The 17,663-nt window shown below is 40.0% G+C and overlaps 1 protein-coding gene across 1 annotated transcript in view; it reads right to left on the bottom strand.

Annotated features, from left to right (window-relative positions):
- The window catches only part of lrp4 (low density lipoprotein receptor-related protein 4), a 122,963-nt gene that overhangs the window by 38,386 nt on the left and 66,914 nt on the right, over nt 1-17,663 (bottom strand). The window contains 1 exon segment of the mRNA XM_061670097.1: nt 4,150-4,266. Within this exon segment, the coding sequence (XP_061526081.1) occupies nt 4,150-4,266 (117 nt within the window).

Genomic DNA, 17,663 nt, shown 5'->3' with positions numbered 1-17,663 from the left:
AAAAGTGGCAAATGTGATCAGAGAGGAATAACGCGGTAAAATGGGTTATGTACCAAAACAGAAGAGGGTTTCGGAGGATACTAGAGTACAAAAATATTCAGTCGCTGCAGCCCTACATTCTATTTCCCCATTATATTATCATATTTACATTGTTTAATAAAACCCCTGCTTCAGGTTCCTGTGTGATAAACCTGCAAAAAAATGCTCGTCAAAATTAGAACGTTGCTCCTCAATGAAGTAATGATTCACAAAACTGCTTCTGAAAGAAAAAAAAAATTTTCGAGCCTTGAATAGACTAAAATAGGTATATTTTGCTATGAAAACTACTACAAAATGGTTGGGGGGAAAGATCATATTTTCATGAAATGTATTCATATACAAAACAAGGCTTTTCAGGTTATTAAAGTTACTATTGACAGTGCATAATTTTTGGTACAAAAACATACTCAATTCTATTTTTATTTTTTTTATTATTAAGTGAGTGACCACCGGTACGTCTGTTCGCACTTACCTGAACATTGAATTTTATGTACAACGTGCGAATGAAATGATAAAACATACCTTCTGCATTTATTGACACTCCTAATTCTATGCATATTTAATTCCAAAATGTGTTTTACGTCAACAAATTTGTTATTTAAATGCAGTGTTTTCTTATTCTTTATCACGCATGCATACGTTCAACCCTTTAGTATTTTTTCCCCCACAATGTGTCACAGTAAAATCCTAATCAAAACCCAATTTAACTGGTCTTTATTCAATATTTTCACATGTGCAAAAACAAAAGCCTCTTTCCCAATGCCCCGTGCTCGTGTTATCCGCTGCCATCAGTGAGGTAAACAAAGGAAGGTCAAAGGTGGACAAGCCCTCAAAACCCTTATCACTCATCCAGCTGCCAAACAGCAAAGGGCAAAGGGTGCTCACAGTCATTACCAGGGTTCCTGAATTAGTGGGTGGTTTAATGCTTTTTTCCCCTTGTATTATTTATTTAACGTATAAAATCACTAATGTATCCCCAAAACACATCCATACAACAAATAACAATAAGATCCCTTTTGAGTGTGTGTGTGTGTGTGTGTGTGTGTGTGTGTGAATGTGACAGACTCTTTAGGTCAATGTTTGTAAATAATTAAATAAAACCACTGTGCCAAAAGGTGGAAAACATGGCTAAAAACAGGGTGAAAAAAACAGGGAAAATGCATTAAATAATAAGTAGTTTGGGGGAAAGGGGAGGGACAAAATTTTATGCTGCAAGATGAAAAATTAAAAGCTGCCGATGTTTTTGATGGATGGTTGCTTGTCACTTTATTTTACAAATTCTGCAGTCGTTAGAATTCAACTTAGTAAATAATAGAGCTAAAAGACGCACAGATACAAAGTGGCAGTTGCAGATATTTTCTTCACACACACAAATACTGATAGCAAGTACTCCACTGCAACATGGCACATTGCTTTTGTTCAAAACACATCTTGTTCTTGAATAAAACAAATGATTTAGATATTTTATTGTATACTACATGTGTGCTGCAGCTGACTCACTTTATCCCATGATCACCATTCAACATCATCCCCGATGTCACAATACAAATGGAGCGCAGAGCCAAGCTTAGGTAAGCAGGCACATGAACAATGGCATTGCCAGATGTGAGAAGAATGCAAAAGACATTTTTTATTGAAACACGGATTCCGCAGTATATTGCCCTGTTAATGATGTAGATGACAGGGCTCATCACCTGGACATGGAGCTCTGCCACAAGTTACTAAATTTGCAGCATGGTCTAATTTGTCAAAACAGGATAGTAAGTTGGTAATGTTACCATCCTTATAAGCATAATACACTCGTTAGCAATTACAAATATACCTGATTAGGTTGAGTATACAGTAAACGGTCATTTGAATGCTTGAATGCTGCATTTTTCACAGGGTCTTTATTTGTACACTTGTGAGCAAAAGCATATGGCTGCTTCACTCAATCAGACATTGCACTTTGTTTTGCTTGATCTTGCAAGTGCCTTTAAAGTGAAAATAAATACAGAATGTCTACTAAATTTGAAACATCACAGAGAAGAGTGTTGTCAACAACATTGCAAAATTTAAATGATTAAAAAATTGCCAAGTATATAAAACGAGGCTTCAAAATAAAAATAAATAAATAAATAAATAAAAAATTAAAAAAAAGGCCATTCCCACCGCTCTATGTGTTGAAACTATGCCCTTTTCCATGGTCAGCTGTCGATCACATACTGTTATGTCTAAAATATTTCTTATCCTTACACATCTCTACATGTTTGAGCTGCGAAAATATATCTGCATAAAGCCTCCGGTGGCGGGAATATATCCCACAGAGTCGTCGCAGGGCTTTCTTACCCTAACGGGAGGCGGTCACCACCCCCTAACTCGTGAGCTAACAGGCTGCCGGAGGCTCAGAGGAGCTGACACCACAGACAACCACCAGGCTTGTCTAATGCATCACCTCCTCACCTGGTGTTGGAGTAGTGTGTAGCTGCACATAAAAAGATACTTCAGGGAAAGGCAACCTTTTCTCAACACAGCGGCACAGGGCATGGAGCCTGTGGCTCCCAGTAAATGACAGACATCTGAGTACATACTGAAACTTTCTGCTAGTTACATACACAATGACTTGTGTAACACAAAATATATAACACTTGCAAATTTAAAAAAAAAAAGCTTTTCTGTAAATTGTGACATCCAGAGAAGATACATTTTGGGGGTGTAGGCATAGTTAGCTAGCTAACTTAATGCTATATCTCCACAATTCAGTACTACAGAGCTCTCAGTCTTTGCAGGTTTTCAACTATTATCTTACAACATGTCTAATGCATTTAGAAACAAATCTCTGAATTAATTTTGCAGGGTCTTTAAGTGGGAGACGTACATTACCGCAAGTATGAAAATCAAGCTGATAATAAAGGAATAATGCTTTTTCAGTCTCACTGTTATGCTGGTATTTATAGGGCTATAGGGTTGGAGCTTTTATGAGAAGGAGAGCAGGGAGACAATTCATATTGATCTGTGCTGATACTGTATGTGATGCAATTAGATCTTAAAAGGGCACTTGGTGACCCTTTTTACCATCAGGGGAAGTATGCTAAACCAGAAAGTGATTAAACAGAATCTTTATACAGAACCAGCAATCACACAGCCTTCTGTAGTCTTACATCTCAAGACCAGATAATCCCAGTGAAGGCAATCAGGTTCATTTTCTCCAACTTTAAGGATTTTTTTTGCCAGTGTCCTCTAAAGCTGCAGTTCACCTTACCCAACAATTTCAACAATATCAATGTGTCCTCATTAGTAAATAAGGGCGGGTTCAATAAAATGCATGAAGTGCACAGTTGTTATGCCTCCTTATTCTGTACATGCTGCACAGAGTCAACACTCTCAGGGGTTATAAAATATTTACTTTGAAATGGTCACACACCACACACAGTTTTGCTTTTTGCTTTACAGCAGTCCGTTTAAGCAACATACCAGTTCGCCCAAAACAACTTTACCATTGTTGGTTTACTGACACATAATTCATTTTCTGACATTTTTTCAAGACAATTTATATGTTAGATGGAACATATTCCAGATGATTAAAAAAATCCTACTGGTCATTTATCGATAATGGATAAATTGTACCCATCCCGGGGTCAAATACAATGTTCCTCCAATAAAGGTGGTGGGAAGGCATCTATTACTGATTTTTTAAGACTGGTATTTTTGACACAGCTCTGTACCAGCACCGTACAAGCACTAAAGTTCCACTTAGTTTCCAATAATATATTGAAACGCCTTTGTCGATACTGTTCTCATTCGGTAATTAGGCCCTACAAAAGTAAATAAAAAGACAGCTCACATAAGCAGACAAATGCATACATACTGTATAGCAGTCTTCTATGCAACCAATTCAGAGGTTTTTTGTATTAAATAGCAAACGTGCACACAATTTAGAGGTTAGCAACCTCACAGCAACCACTGCGGGGATAAAGTTTTCTGATTCTCAATCGAAACCGTCATTATAGTTCCGCTTGATACGTTTTTTTGCAATCGGTTTGTGATTATGTGCATGATTGCTGTTGGCATTAGAGTATTGGAGCTAGTTCATTGAAAAAATGTACACACATAGTGAAGAGGAGCACTTACGGCAGTCCTGCTCATCAGAGTCATCCTCGCAGTCGTTGTCTCCGTCACAGACCCACGAACGTCGTATACATTTGCCATTGTCACAGTGGAAGTCCAGTGGTGAGCAGGTGGGAAGCACTGCAAACAAACAGGGCCAAACAAGTTTGTCAGTGTGAACACATGAAAAAGTAAACAGATTTCAACAGCGAAAATGAGAGTTTGCAGATTGCTGTAGAGGCAGTGTCAGCGTTATGCGGGGGATATTAGCCAGCAATGTCCTCCCGCCCCTGCCCATACTTTCTATATATTTTTGTTATTTACGAGTAAATATTTTTATTTAAAGATACTAACAGGGAGATAAAGATAAAACATATAAAATACAATCATTACCATATAGTCACGTCACATCCTGTCAAAGTACTACTGTACAATATATACAGTAAACACATCTGATAGCGATGCCAAGTGAGCTGATTGCTTTGAAACTTAGTCTAAGATTTGGCGCTTCCTCTGCAAAGCGCGAGAATTCATTCCCCACTCTAAGAAATGTGTTTACAGATCACAGACAAAATTTACAACAACTAGTCATTTTGACAATTGATTCATCATTTAGAGCCATTGTTTTAAGTTAAAACTGTCCAACTCCTCAAATAGCGGCCTCTAAATAGTAAATATCTGATTTCTGTAATCCTCCATGAAAGCAGAATGGTTTTCTGTGTGTTTAATCAAAATAAGACATTTGTTAACATCTGCTTTTACTTTGAAAAATAATTTTCAATATTTGTTATGGTCCAAACCAGTAACTGAGCCACGATCATGTTATGGGAGAAAAATAAATCAGTTTAATCTGTTGTGAAAATAATCATTATTTGCAGCTGTAGTATGAATAACTGGAAATTGAAGTTGTTGGACCTGAAGCCAAGAAGTTTATATCAAACTATTAGCCCTTCGCAGAATCAGTACTTACTGTACCTGTAAAAAGTAGCTCTCAGTTTCAAAAAGGTTAGTGAGTACATCACCTCCTCTCATGTGATATTGCTTATTGTAGTTTATTTGGTTTTGTTTTATCATGAAACAACACCAAATAAATAATAATCGGTTAATAAACAGTTGTATCCGAGTATTTGATTACTAACGAGCACAATTCAGCGCATTCCTGGTTAACTTCATATCCGCTATAAGTGCAGCTACTCATAGTCTAATGACCAGCTCTTTGTCATGCGCAGACAGAGCTAATTTAATTATGGCCCAAAGATGGATGAAAGCGGGAGCAGGGGAGCTCGTCTTGCCACTGGGCTCGCTTGTCAATACCAGATATTAAATATTGACTAGGCTTTGCAGACTTTATGAAAAATGCATGACGTCACACAGCGACTTAACCATCATGGCAGACAGGCAGACAACTTGGGGTTTGGTGAGTGAATTAAATGTGTGTGTTGCAGCGTGGCGCTGGTCTCCTGGGTAAAGTAAAGCCCCACTGACCCACATACCCTTGCTTGGATATTGCATTATTCAAGACAAAGACAAAGAGAGGGACACAATCATACAGAAACTGCTTGCCCAATCCCTCTACATTCTCTTCACATCTGATCAACCAGGTTCTCGACTCATTTGACAGCCAAATTGATCATCTGGCTCATATTTATTATGCCGATAGACTACAGTAGTGTGCTTTTATTTGGCATCAGAGAACAGTCTAAGTGATCCAGATATTGTAAGATCTGATTCTAAAAATCTTTTGAATTAGCCTTCACATGAAGGACTGTCAGCACATCTGCCTCACCATTCTGAGGACCTGGGTTAAAATCGAGCCTTGCCTGTGTGGAATTTGCATGTTCCCCCCGTGCCTGTGTGGGTTTTCTCCGGGTACTCCGGTTTCCTCCCACATCCCACAAACATGCACGGTAGGTTAATTGGCGACTCTAAATTGCCCGTAGATGTGAATGTGAGTGCAAATGGTTGTTTGTTGATGTGTGCCCTGCGATTGGTTGGCGACCAGTTCAGGTTGTACCCCGCCTCTTGGCCGAAGATAGCTGGGATAAGCTCCGGCACGCCCGCGACCCTAATAAGGAAAAGCGGTACAGAAAATGGATGGATGATGGATGGATGAAGGAAGGCCAAGTGGTGGAGTACACTGGTCAACAAGAAATGTGTCTAATATATTTTAGCTCATTTAGGACAGTTTTGATGTGCTGAATCAAAATATCACATTGGTTTTGTTAAACTTTTTGAACGATGACCATGTTTTTGTTTACATGTACAGGTATTTTCGCTGTCGAGGTTCATGCCCTGAATTCTGAACAATGATGATGTAACATTAAATTTATAGGTACTTACTTTTATCAATGGTCAATCTACAGTAAGCAGAGTTTGTAACATTTGATTAATAAACTGTTCACAACTTAACAAAAAAAAAAACTGACCGGAACAAGCGAAATGGATGTCATTTTCAGATTAAGCGATGCAAAATTGTCCTAAATCAGTTGAAAATATATAGACAACTTCAATATCATCGTGAACGTTGCTTTAACGATGTGCAATTTTACATCATAGAGTATTCATACTGTTTCGAGAGAGAAAAAAACAACAGAACGGGTGCATGGACGGCACAGGAGGAAGAGAGATGTGCATAAAGTCCTCATTCGCCGAATCAGCGGACATGATTCCGTCACGTGATTCAGTGGCAAGCAAAATAAACTCTCGCTCTCAAACTCAGGGGCCGAGCAACCTTTTCAGGAGTTTAGTACCTGAACAAGTAGGTGAATGGTCGCTATGGACCTCAATGGAAAGCATGTCTTTTTTTTTGTTGGCCAACAGGAAAATGACACAGGCCATTGGATGTACATGCTGGCTTCCCAAACACGGCCAGTTTAAAAGTATCAGAAAATAAAAGACAGAAAATAGAGAATGGATAGTGCTGTTTCGATCATATATATATAATATATATAATAACATTTACAAAGAAAACTGTGTACTGTCAAAGTCATTCTGACTGCTGGTGAGGCTAATGGAGGAGCTAGCTAGCATAGCCCTACGGGCGCACCGTAGGTAAATATCTCACTATCCCGTCATCGATCACCCACTGCTTTACTTATTTAAACACTATTACCAATACCAGCTGCTAAAATAAAAAAAGATTCCGTGGTCATGACCTCACATTTTGTCATCGTCATAGGAAATGAGTAACTGTATGACAATACATTTCTAAAGTAACCCTCCCAACCTGAGAATGAGAAATATGTAAAACCTTGTTGATGTTGAGTCCACAAGCACGACGACCGCGCTCAAGAAAGGATAAGTAAATCTGCACCACACACTCAGAAAACCCTCGCCGAATCATTTAGCAAACATGTACCATATGACAAAGCAAATAAACGTCGGCAAGACATAAAGAACGCCATCAAGTATATTTCTTTCTGCAGTGTTCTAGCCAAATTTGTATGCCAATGTGTGTAGTTACGAACAAAAATGTATTGGGTTTAAAATATTTTATTCGGTTTACATTTTGACATTTTACTTGTTTTTTGTTTTGTTACAGAAGCTTAACCAAAATACTATTGCACAAACTTGATTTGGCATATTCTCCCGTATACATCCTGGACAACATTTTAGTTATTTATTGTTAAATATATATGTAATATTCATGTGCAATGTTTTGCAGTAAATGTATGAAGCACTTTGGTGCTGGTACAGAAGCACACAAAACATACCAGAGCTGTTGTTCTGAAACACTGTGTCTATCAATACATTTCCTGGGAAGTAAGTAGATATATAAACCTTTTTTATGATATCATCCAATTATTGTTATTGTAAAATAAAAATAAACAAAATTTTGATTTTTGACCCTCATCTTGTCAATAAAAATATGTTTTCCCTAAATTGGACAACAGAGCAAAGTTATCATGCAAATGCACTGACAAAAATCACAGGCTAAATAGCAATTGCACATTGAGTGAGAGCATGCATGCAACATGCATGCAAACATTTCTCTCTCGCCCTCTCTAACAGCATGTGTTTACAAATGAATACACGCACACCTTGTTTTTTTCAATAGCAGGGGCATCTGTAGGGACATCCCTGGATGGTTGATTAGCTCTCTGGTTTCTTTGATCCCTCTTATCATAGAAAGATTATCCTTAACTCAACTTTGCTACCAATGCATTCCTCCCTCCGAGACTGACAAATACACAAATACACACCCACACACTCAAAAACCAAATTGAATGTTTAATGCGTTCCAGGAATCAAGGGACTGTATTTTAACCTTTTGCCCCATGTATTTTGTGCTACAACAGATGATTGTCTACCTACCACATACTTTATATATGAAACCACCATAAGCAACTGACAACAGGAAGAAAATCATTTGGTTGGACTCACACAGATCGCACAATTCTACTTAATGGTTCCAACCTGGGGAATTTCTGATGGTTCCAATTGCAACCATACTGATTGGGATATCCTTCATCATGTAGCAGGATAATGACCTAAAACATGCTGGCCAAAAACAAAGCAATTAATTAGGGGCAAGAGATAGAAGGCTTTAGACTGGCAAAGTCAATCTCTAGATTTAAACCCTATAAAGCATGGAATTTACATACACGAAAAGAGACTGAAAGGAGTACCTCCTAAAACAAACAACAACTGCAAACAGGCTTCATTTGCAAATTTTGAAACTTTGCATTATTCTACACACGGTGTTTACAGGACTTCCCTGTACTAACCATCACAGATGTACATACTCTTTTTAAGTTCTCAACCGAGCACTGAGTAGCAATTTAGAGAAGGCCTTCAAGATATATGCTTTGCAATATTCCGCCAAACGATGTGGTTACATTATATAAAGGTTATGAATATGGTAATAAACAATCGCTGTTAGAGAGCACAGATGCATGTGGTATCGTATTAATGTTAGTATGAACATTCCAGTTATCTGAGCATATGTATTTAGGTACTTGTTTTTTTTTCTCATCTGTATGTGGTGTTATTAGTATGGGTGTCCCGATTTGATCTTTGAGATCGTAAATCCGGTGTCAGAAAAAAAAAAAAAAAAAAAAAAAAAAAAAAAAAAAAAAAAAAAAAACAACTGATCGCACTGGACCTAAAAGATCAGATTTTACTACTCTTATACAAGCAGTCCATTCCATGCGCCGCTCCGGCACTTTTGTCTTGTCTTGTTGTCACTTGGGTTCTGCAGCAGGATAACAATCCCAAACACACGTGCAAGTCAATTTCGGAATGGCTTAAAAAAAATACAAATAAAAATGAAGGTCTAGTCAAAGTCCAGACTTGAATTTGATTGAAATGCAGTGGCATGACCTTAAAAAGGCCATTCATGCTTGAAATCCCTCCATTTTGCTGAATTCAAACAATTCTGAAAAGAATAGTGGGCCAAAATATCTCCACAGAGATGTGAAAGGCTCATTGCTAATTATCGAAAACACTTTATTTGAGTTTTTGCCGCTTAGGATGGCCCAGCCAGTGGTTAGGTTAAAGGGGAGATTACTTTTTTTACACAGGGCCAGGTTACTTTGAATAGTTAGTTTTTTTTCCCCCTTAAAGCTGAAATCCACAACTATTTTGTTAAAAATATATATTTTCACCCAAGCCAATACTAGAGGAGATGAGAAAATGCTGATTAAGCCCGTAAGATCCGCGAACATCTTGCTGTATTCTTCAATAGTTTATTTTTTATATTTAGTGAATGCCAGATTCATTTCCTGCACTGGCCAAGTTGGTGGCGCACCGAAAATGACGGCACGGAAATGAGGCATTATGCCGAGCAATGGGTGGATCGTAGTTGTAAATCGCTCACTAAAAATGATCATTTTGTGTTTCTGTCGCATAAAATAGTCAGACAATAATGACTGTGTAAACGAAAACTATATAAAAAAGCCGCAAATGAACAACATCTACCTATTTTTGAGGAGCCGGTGTGGGTGGTGATCAAGATTGGAAAAGAGGAGGAAGAGCTGGACGGCAGGTGAACACCCCGCCCCCCCCCCACCCTAAAAGAGTCACATTTAGATCAGATCATATACAGTTTTAGACATTGTTGCTCTGCAAACTAATGCTGTCTCAAACAGGGAAGAAGGCTTCTGGGTGAAGGCTTATGTCACCAAATTCAATGGAAATGCTAGCCACATTTTTGCATGCAGATGTGTGTGTGCTGCAAGTAGATGTGTGTGCAGCTTTAAGTGGCCTTGAGCAGCAAGTTAATGGCCTGCTCTTTCCTGCAGAGCAGTGATTCCCAACCAGTGTGCCATGGCAAATTAGTGTGCCATGAGCAATCTTCAGGTGTGCTGTGGGAAATTATTAAATTTTACTTAACTGCTCAAATAATTATTCATTTACAACAAATAATGTATATTTGTTCCTCTATTTATGGCACTAAGGCATAGTGAGACAGAAGAAAAAAACGCTCTTCTATTAGATGGCAGGAAGTACATATAGTAATTACTGTGAATCTACTTTTTGTAACAATATTTGTTTCTTGGTGTGCCGTGAGATTTTCCAATTGTAAAATATGTGCGTTCGCTCCTTAAAGGTTTGAAATCACTTCTGTAGAGCAACAGAATTGAAGTGCCTCTAATAGGACCAATATATCTGTCTTAATGCTGCTTATCACCAGGCCTCAACAGATGACGGGATGAACAGCTTCAGAAAAAGAAAGCCGTCTGAAAAACAGATGTGGACGCCACAGAATGATTGAGCAGCACACATCTAACAAAACTAATGATCTTCAGTAAAGGTTTTCTTTTTTGTGTCCAGCACATCATTGCCTCTCCAGATAACTGTCATCTCTCATGGAAAGAGTTAATCACAGTGGAGTTATATCATTCCACACACGGCAAGAGAAGTACATCCAACATTATGACAAATATAATTGAGGTCATGTGCGCTTCATAAGAATTGTTGATAGTTCTTTTGGAAGGAAGCGATTGACTCACAAATAAAATACAGCACTTAATGAATTCACTTGATTTCATTGAAATAGAAAATATTCAATACAAAATAATAAAGGCTGGCGGCACGGTGAGCGACTGGTTAGAGCGTCTGCCTCACAGTTCTGTGGACCGGGGTTCAAATCCCGGCCCCGCCTGTGTGGAGTTTGCATGTTCTCCCCGTGCCTGCGTGGGTTTTCTCCGGGCACTCCGGTTTCCTCCCACATCCCAAAAAACATGCATGGTAGGTTGATTGAGGACTCTAAATTGCCCGTAGGTGTGAATGTGAGTGTGAATGGTTGTTTGTTTATGTGTGCCCTGCGATTGGCTGGCAACCAGTTCAGGGTGTACCCCGCCTCCTGCTCGATGATAGGCTCCAGTAGGGCGGGGATAGGCTCCAGTAGGGCTCCCGTGACCCTTGTGAGGATAAGCGGCTCAGAAAATTGATGGATGGATAGATAATAAAGATGAAAACAAATTCTTATAACACAAATCCTATTAGCACAACTTTCATTGTCATCCTAAAAAATCTATTTGAACATGAAGCTGGTCCATATTTAATATACATTTTTTAAAAATGTAAAGTAGCTGTCAAAATTTCACACAGAAGTCCTTAGAGTGTGCTGTTGCAGAAGCATAAAAAGGGCACAAAATACTTTAAATGGTTTCACAGTCCCAGATTTCATATTTTTCTTATTTATTTTCATTTGGGGGGGTAGTCAAAAGTAACAACATATAAACCGTGTGTGCCTAGACACACGATTCTTAATTGAAATGAAAAAAAAAATACACTGAGGTAAATTAAGGCTGTTGCACCGCAACTGAAAATGTTACTATGGGAATGATTTCTGCTTCACAGAGATTCTGAAAATGCCTCTCCATTGTCAATGTGTCTCTTCTCCTGTGCTTGGGCTTATTTGACATTGGGGGCTTATCTGATTCTAGACAGTTATACTCAGCAGCTAGAAAAACTGATACTGGCAGAGCAGAGCAAAACTACCAGCTCACTTTTTTTTCTTGGCAGAGTATCCAGAAGTGGCCTGTATGATGGGTTTTATCAGACCTCCTCTACCTCTGTGCTAGCCAACAAAAACATTCATAATTTTATCAAGACGCACAGGTTTATGAACTTTCTAAGCCTGACATGTATAGCTTTATTTCATCTGCATTTCACATTCGTATTAACTATTTCCATTACAACATGACAATAATATGCCTTTTCCATTAATTTTCTATGAATCCCCAACAGGCCCATAACCCAATGTAACAGTACCCCAACGTGGCCAGAGGTACGAGGGCCCATTCATAGCTGCTTGCTGCTCTAATTATTATTGCTATTATTAATAGTAGTAGTAGTAGCAGCCGTAGTGTCCTACAGTATTATCAGTATTAGCATTACAAATTGTACAATGGTTGGTAAAGAGAGTTGTAAACGTACTATATAACAATCACCAGTGTTCGGGAGTAACGAATTACATGTAACTAGGGCTTGGACTCACCCTCTAAATCATGATTCATTATTCGTGTTGACAGTAACGAATGGTTTACCGAATCAGAATCGAATTGATGGCAGTTTTTGAACATTAAGTAATGTTAAGCTTTTTCTGTATAGTGAGCACCTATGGAAAAGAAATGGACAAAATCCATAATATTGGGGTTATTTTTGTGATATTTTCAGACGTTGAAGTGTCCATGAGTAGAAATGTTCACATAAATTTCAGTGATGATTGATGGCAGTTTTCGGACATCAAGCGATGCTAAGCGTTTTAAACTGTCCCGTGGTACGTGAGAGAAAAGGATAACACAACTCACAAGCGATGCTTTGCCTCCGTACAAACAAGCGAGAGCAAATGGTGAAAAAAACTTGCAATCAAGTATGATTATTATATTACTTTGAGTAAGTAATTGAAATGGTTTCACGACTACAGTGGACCCCTGCATACTCTCGGATTGGAACCCCTAGATTCACCTCTTTTTTATATTTTTGGGCTGAACCAAACAGAAACACTTATTGGCACTTTATCTCCACTTATTCAAAAATTGTGGGGGTTAAAATTCATTATAGCTACAACCTCACTATTGTGATTTTATAACTTTCATCCATCCATCCATTTGATCGTCTGTCTCTCTACATATAATGTAAACCATGCAGCTTGATTCACAACGACTTGTTTGGAATGAACTCAAAAGGCTAGAATGCATAATTGGAATTGCTTCTATTGTATGCCGCAATATAAGAAAAGTGATGTTCAAATTGCAGAACAACAATCTTCAAAAAAAGAGATGAGGAAACATCCAAGGCTGGAGTTGCCAGTGGCTCATATTTAAGGAAAGTCAGCCAGCTTCTGCTACAATCTAACTACAGGCTGTGCAGAAGAACTGGACAGACCTCAAGCAACATTTTGCCAATGTGTTTATGGTCTCATAAATGCTAGTTTCCCATCTAGTTCAATACAGCTCAACATTGTTTTTATATAGGCTACCTTTTAAAGCCAATGGATAAAGCAGAGTATACTTTACTTCAGGACGGGTACTTTGTGGCAGGAAAGTTTCTACCTCAAAGTAACTGACTCAGGACATCGGTGCTCCTTAAAAGCATTGACTGCCACATTTAAATTTGGTCACATCAGGGTGAAACATGATGAAGATAAAAAGAAGATGAAAATAACCATAACACAATCAGAATCATCTTTATTTGCCAAGTATGTCCAAAAAACACACAAGGAATTTGTCTCCGGTAATTGGAGCCGCTCTAGTACGACAACAGACAGTCAAGTGACAGAGAACACTTTTAAGACATAAAGACATTGACAAAAAGGGTTGCTAGTTATCTGGTAATGGCGGTGACAAATTATTTTTATTTTTTTTGACAATTGACAAAGTATCTCGTCTTCAAACTAAGAATGTACCCGCATATAAAAATGGCTGCTTCAACTTATTTTTTGGGGTAATTTTAAGTCAAGAAAATTAACTGCTCTTCTTGCATCCTATTGTATTGTGCAACCATTCCAGTCATTGGACTGCTTTGCTGAATACAAAGATGTAAAATGTACCATTCATCGTTTTGAAACATAAAACATAAATACAAGCCCTAAAACCATGGCTGAAATCTGAATTTGACCAACATTTGTGAGCCTCTGCTCCAACCTCAGAAGAGAGAGCCAGGCCTTGCTCTTTGGGAGGAAAAAGCCAAAGCTGTCACACTTTATACTGATGCTGAATCATGGCAGGAGTACAAAAAAAGTCTCTTGTCAGACGCCAAGAGCAAAACCATCTTCTCCACCCGGATCATGTTTACTGTAGAAGATTGTTGTATCCCAATTCCTTTTGGTAGTTTGAGATACAGTGTAGCATTTGGGAGAACAAATTGTTTCCATATGACTAAACATGTCTGTGGTGCAGCAACGCTAAATATAAAATATGACACAATGCATCTATAATATACTTTTTTTTTTTTTTTTGTAAAACAAATGCAAATATAGTACTGGTACCTTTACATTAATTCTGATAAACTGTTCAATGGGCCTTATGCGAGCCATCACATAACCAAACCAGAAAAAGGGTTGGTGGACTTTCTGTGTACGAAGCGACAGGATCAGAGCTGCCAACCTATAAAAATTAACTTCCAGAACATCAATCCATTTTCTTTACTGCTTATCCTCACTAGGGTCGCGGGGTGCTGGAGCCTATCCCAGCTATCTTCGGGCGGGAGGCGGGGTACACGCTGAACCGGTCGCCAACCAATTGCAGGGCACATAGAAACAAACAACCATTCGCACTCACATCCACCCGTATGGGCAATTTAGAGTCCTCAATCAACCTACCACGCATGTTTTTGGGATGTGGGAGGAAACCGGAGTACCCGGAGAAAACCCACCCAGGCACGGGGAGAACATGCAAACTCCACACAGGCGGGGCCGGGATTTGAACTCCGGTCCCCAGTACTGTGAGACCGACGTGCTAACCAGTCGTCCGACGTGCTGGCCACTTCCAGAATAATTTGTCCAAATTTGTCTGAATTTCCATATTTTCAAAATTTTGAGAAAGAACATTACCTTGCGATAGTCATAATCATAATCCTGTGTGTTATGCTGCAGTCGAGTGAGATGTTTAGCTCCTTAGCTTGCTAGCTCATTAGCAAACGGCATACTGCCAGCGGCTTGCTGGGTCATGGCGGGAGTTACCACAACAATGAAAATGTATTCAGTCGAGAAAAAAACTCCCGTGTCTATTGTATTTATCAAACGATAACCCGCCCTACTGTGCCTCTGATTGGGGAGCACCAAGACAGGTCTAGTACTTTTAGTGTAGTCCTTCTTTGACTTGCTGTGCGTGGAAGATCTTCACTAAAACACACACACACACAGCGCGGGTTGTAAGCCATGCGTCTCCTTACGCAAATTCTGGTCCGACGTTGCAGGGCCAAACGTATTGTGAGGGTCTGCTGGGAACATCTGGCAGAATCCCGTCAGAAGGACTTTCAACTCCCACCTCCGACAGAACTTTGCTCATGTTCCGGGGATGGCGGGGAACATTGAGTCCGAGTGGACCATGTTCCGTGCCTCCATTGCTAAGGCGGCCGACCGGAGCTGTGGCCGTAAGGTGGTCGGTGCCTGTCGTGGCGGCAATCCCTAAACCCGTTGGTGGACACCACCGGTGAGGGATGCCGTCAAGCTGAAGAAGGAGTCCTAGCGGGACTTTTTGGCTTGTGGGACTCCTGGGCAGCTGATTGGTACCGGCTTGCCAGGCGGAATGCAGCTTTGGTGGTCGCAGAAGCAAAAACTTGGGCATGGGAGGAGTTCGGTGAGGACATGGAGAAAGACTTCCGGACGGCTTCGAGGAAATTCTGGTCCACCATCCGGCGTCTCAGGAGGGGGAAGCAGTGCACCATCAACACGGTTTATAGTGGGGATGGGGCGCTGTTGACCTCGACTCGGGACATTGTGAGCCGGTGGGGAGAATACTTTGAAGACCTCCTTAATTCCACTGACACGCCTTCCCATGAGGGAGCAGAGTCTGGGGTATCTGAGGCGGGCTCTCCTATATTTGGGGTTGAGGTCACCGAGGTAGTTAAAAAGCTCCTTGGTGGCAAGGCCCCAGGGGTGGATGAGATTCGCCCGGAGTTCCTAAAGGCGCTGGATGTTGTGGAGCTGTCCTGGTTGACACGCCTCTGCAACATCACGTGGACATCGGGAACAGTGCCTCTGTATTGGCAGGCTGGGGTGGAGATACCCTTTTTAAGAAGGGGACCAGAGGGCGTGTTCCAACTACAGGGGATCACACTCCTCAGCCTCCCTAGTCAGGTCTATTCAGGGGTGCTGGAGAGGAGGGTCCGTCGGGAAGTCGAATATCAGATCCAGGAGGAGCAGTGTGGTTTTCGTCCTGGCTGTGGAGCAGTGGACCAGCTCTATACCCTCAGCAGGGTCCTCAAGGGTGTATGGGAGTTCGCCCAACCAGTCTACATGTGCTTTGTGGACTTGGAGAAGGCATTCGACTGTGTCCCTCGGGGAGTCCTGTGGGGGGTGCTTTGGGAGATTGGGTTACCAAACCTCCTGATACGGGCTGTTCGGTCCCTGTACGACCAGTGTCAGAGTTTGGCCCGCATTGCCGGCAGTAAGTTGTACTCGTACTCGTTTCCGGTGAGGGTTGGTTTGTCACTGATTCTTCATAACTTTTATGGACAGAAGTGCAGCCGAGGCGTAGAGGGGGTCCGGTTTGGTGGCCTCAGTATTGCATCTCTGCTTTTTGCAGATGATGTGGTTCTGTTGGCTTCATCAAGCCGTGCTCTCCAACTCTCACTGGAGCGGTTCGCAGCAGAGTATGAAGCGGCTAAATCCGTGATTATCTGTCTAAGCATTGCATTTAAGAGCAAGCATAAAAAAAATTAGCCGTACATGCAGTTACGAGCGAGGAAAATCTATGTTGATATGGTTGATTTTGAGATACTAATATCTTGAATGTTCATATCAAGATATTGATGTGATAACAATATAGCAGCTAATTCAGCCCTAGCTACTTATAAGAAATAGCATCGTTATATTGTGAAACAATTTATCAAAGCTTCCATATTGGGCCAATTAATTTATTTATGTAAAAGAAAATAGTGACATCCAGCAAAGGCCGACTTTTGATACAGCTATACTCAAGTTGATGTAGTTGGTGTTTGTTGATGTCGTTCTTTTTTTAACAATAACTATGCTTTACATTTTTTGCACACTGTCGCCTAAACATTATATTATCATTTAGTCATTGCACTGTTTTTGACTCAAGGTTATCGAGGGGTCATTGCATTATGTTTTATATTGGAAACAGTGTCTTAACAATTTGGGAAATGGGGAAACCCATTTCAAATCCCCTCAAACAAGCTTGTAAAGATCTACTGTACAAAGAAGGTTGAATTAAGTTCTCGTTATTTATTTCTCTTTATCAGCCTCTAAATATGTAGTTTCTGTGCCAGTTTCATTTACTGAAGAGGCTATAGATACTGAAGCAGGAGATGGAGGAGAGAGAACAGCCTGGACTGGGCAGGGGTTTTAGGAAAACAGAAGCAAATAGAGGATGAAGGAGAAGGAGGGGGAGGATTATGCAAAT

This window comes from Phycodurus eques, chromosome 2 (genome assembly GCF_024500275.1).
Source record: "Phycodurus eques isolate BA_2022a chromosome 2, UOR_Pequ_1.1, whole genome shotgun sequence".
Lineage (NCBI taxonomy): Eukaryota > Metazoa > Chordata > Actinopteri > Syngnathiformes > Syngnathidae > Phycodurus > Phycodurus eques.
Note: the sequence above shows the minus strand (reverse complement) of the source record. Positions and strands in the feature narration are given on the sequence as shown.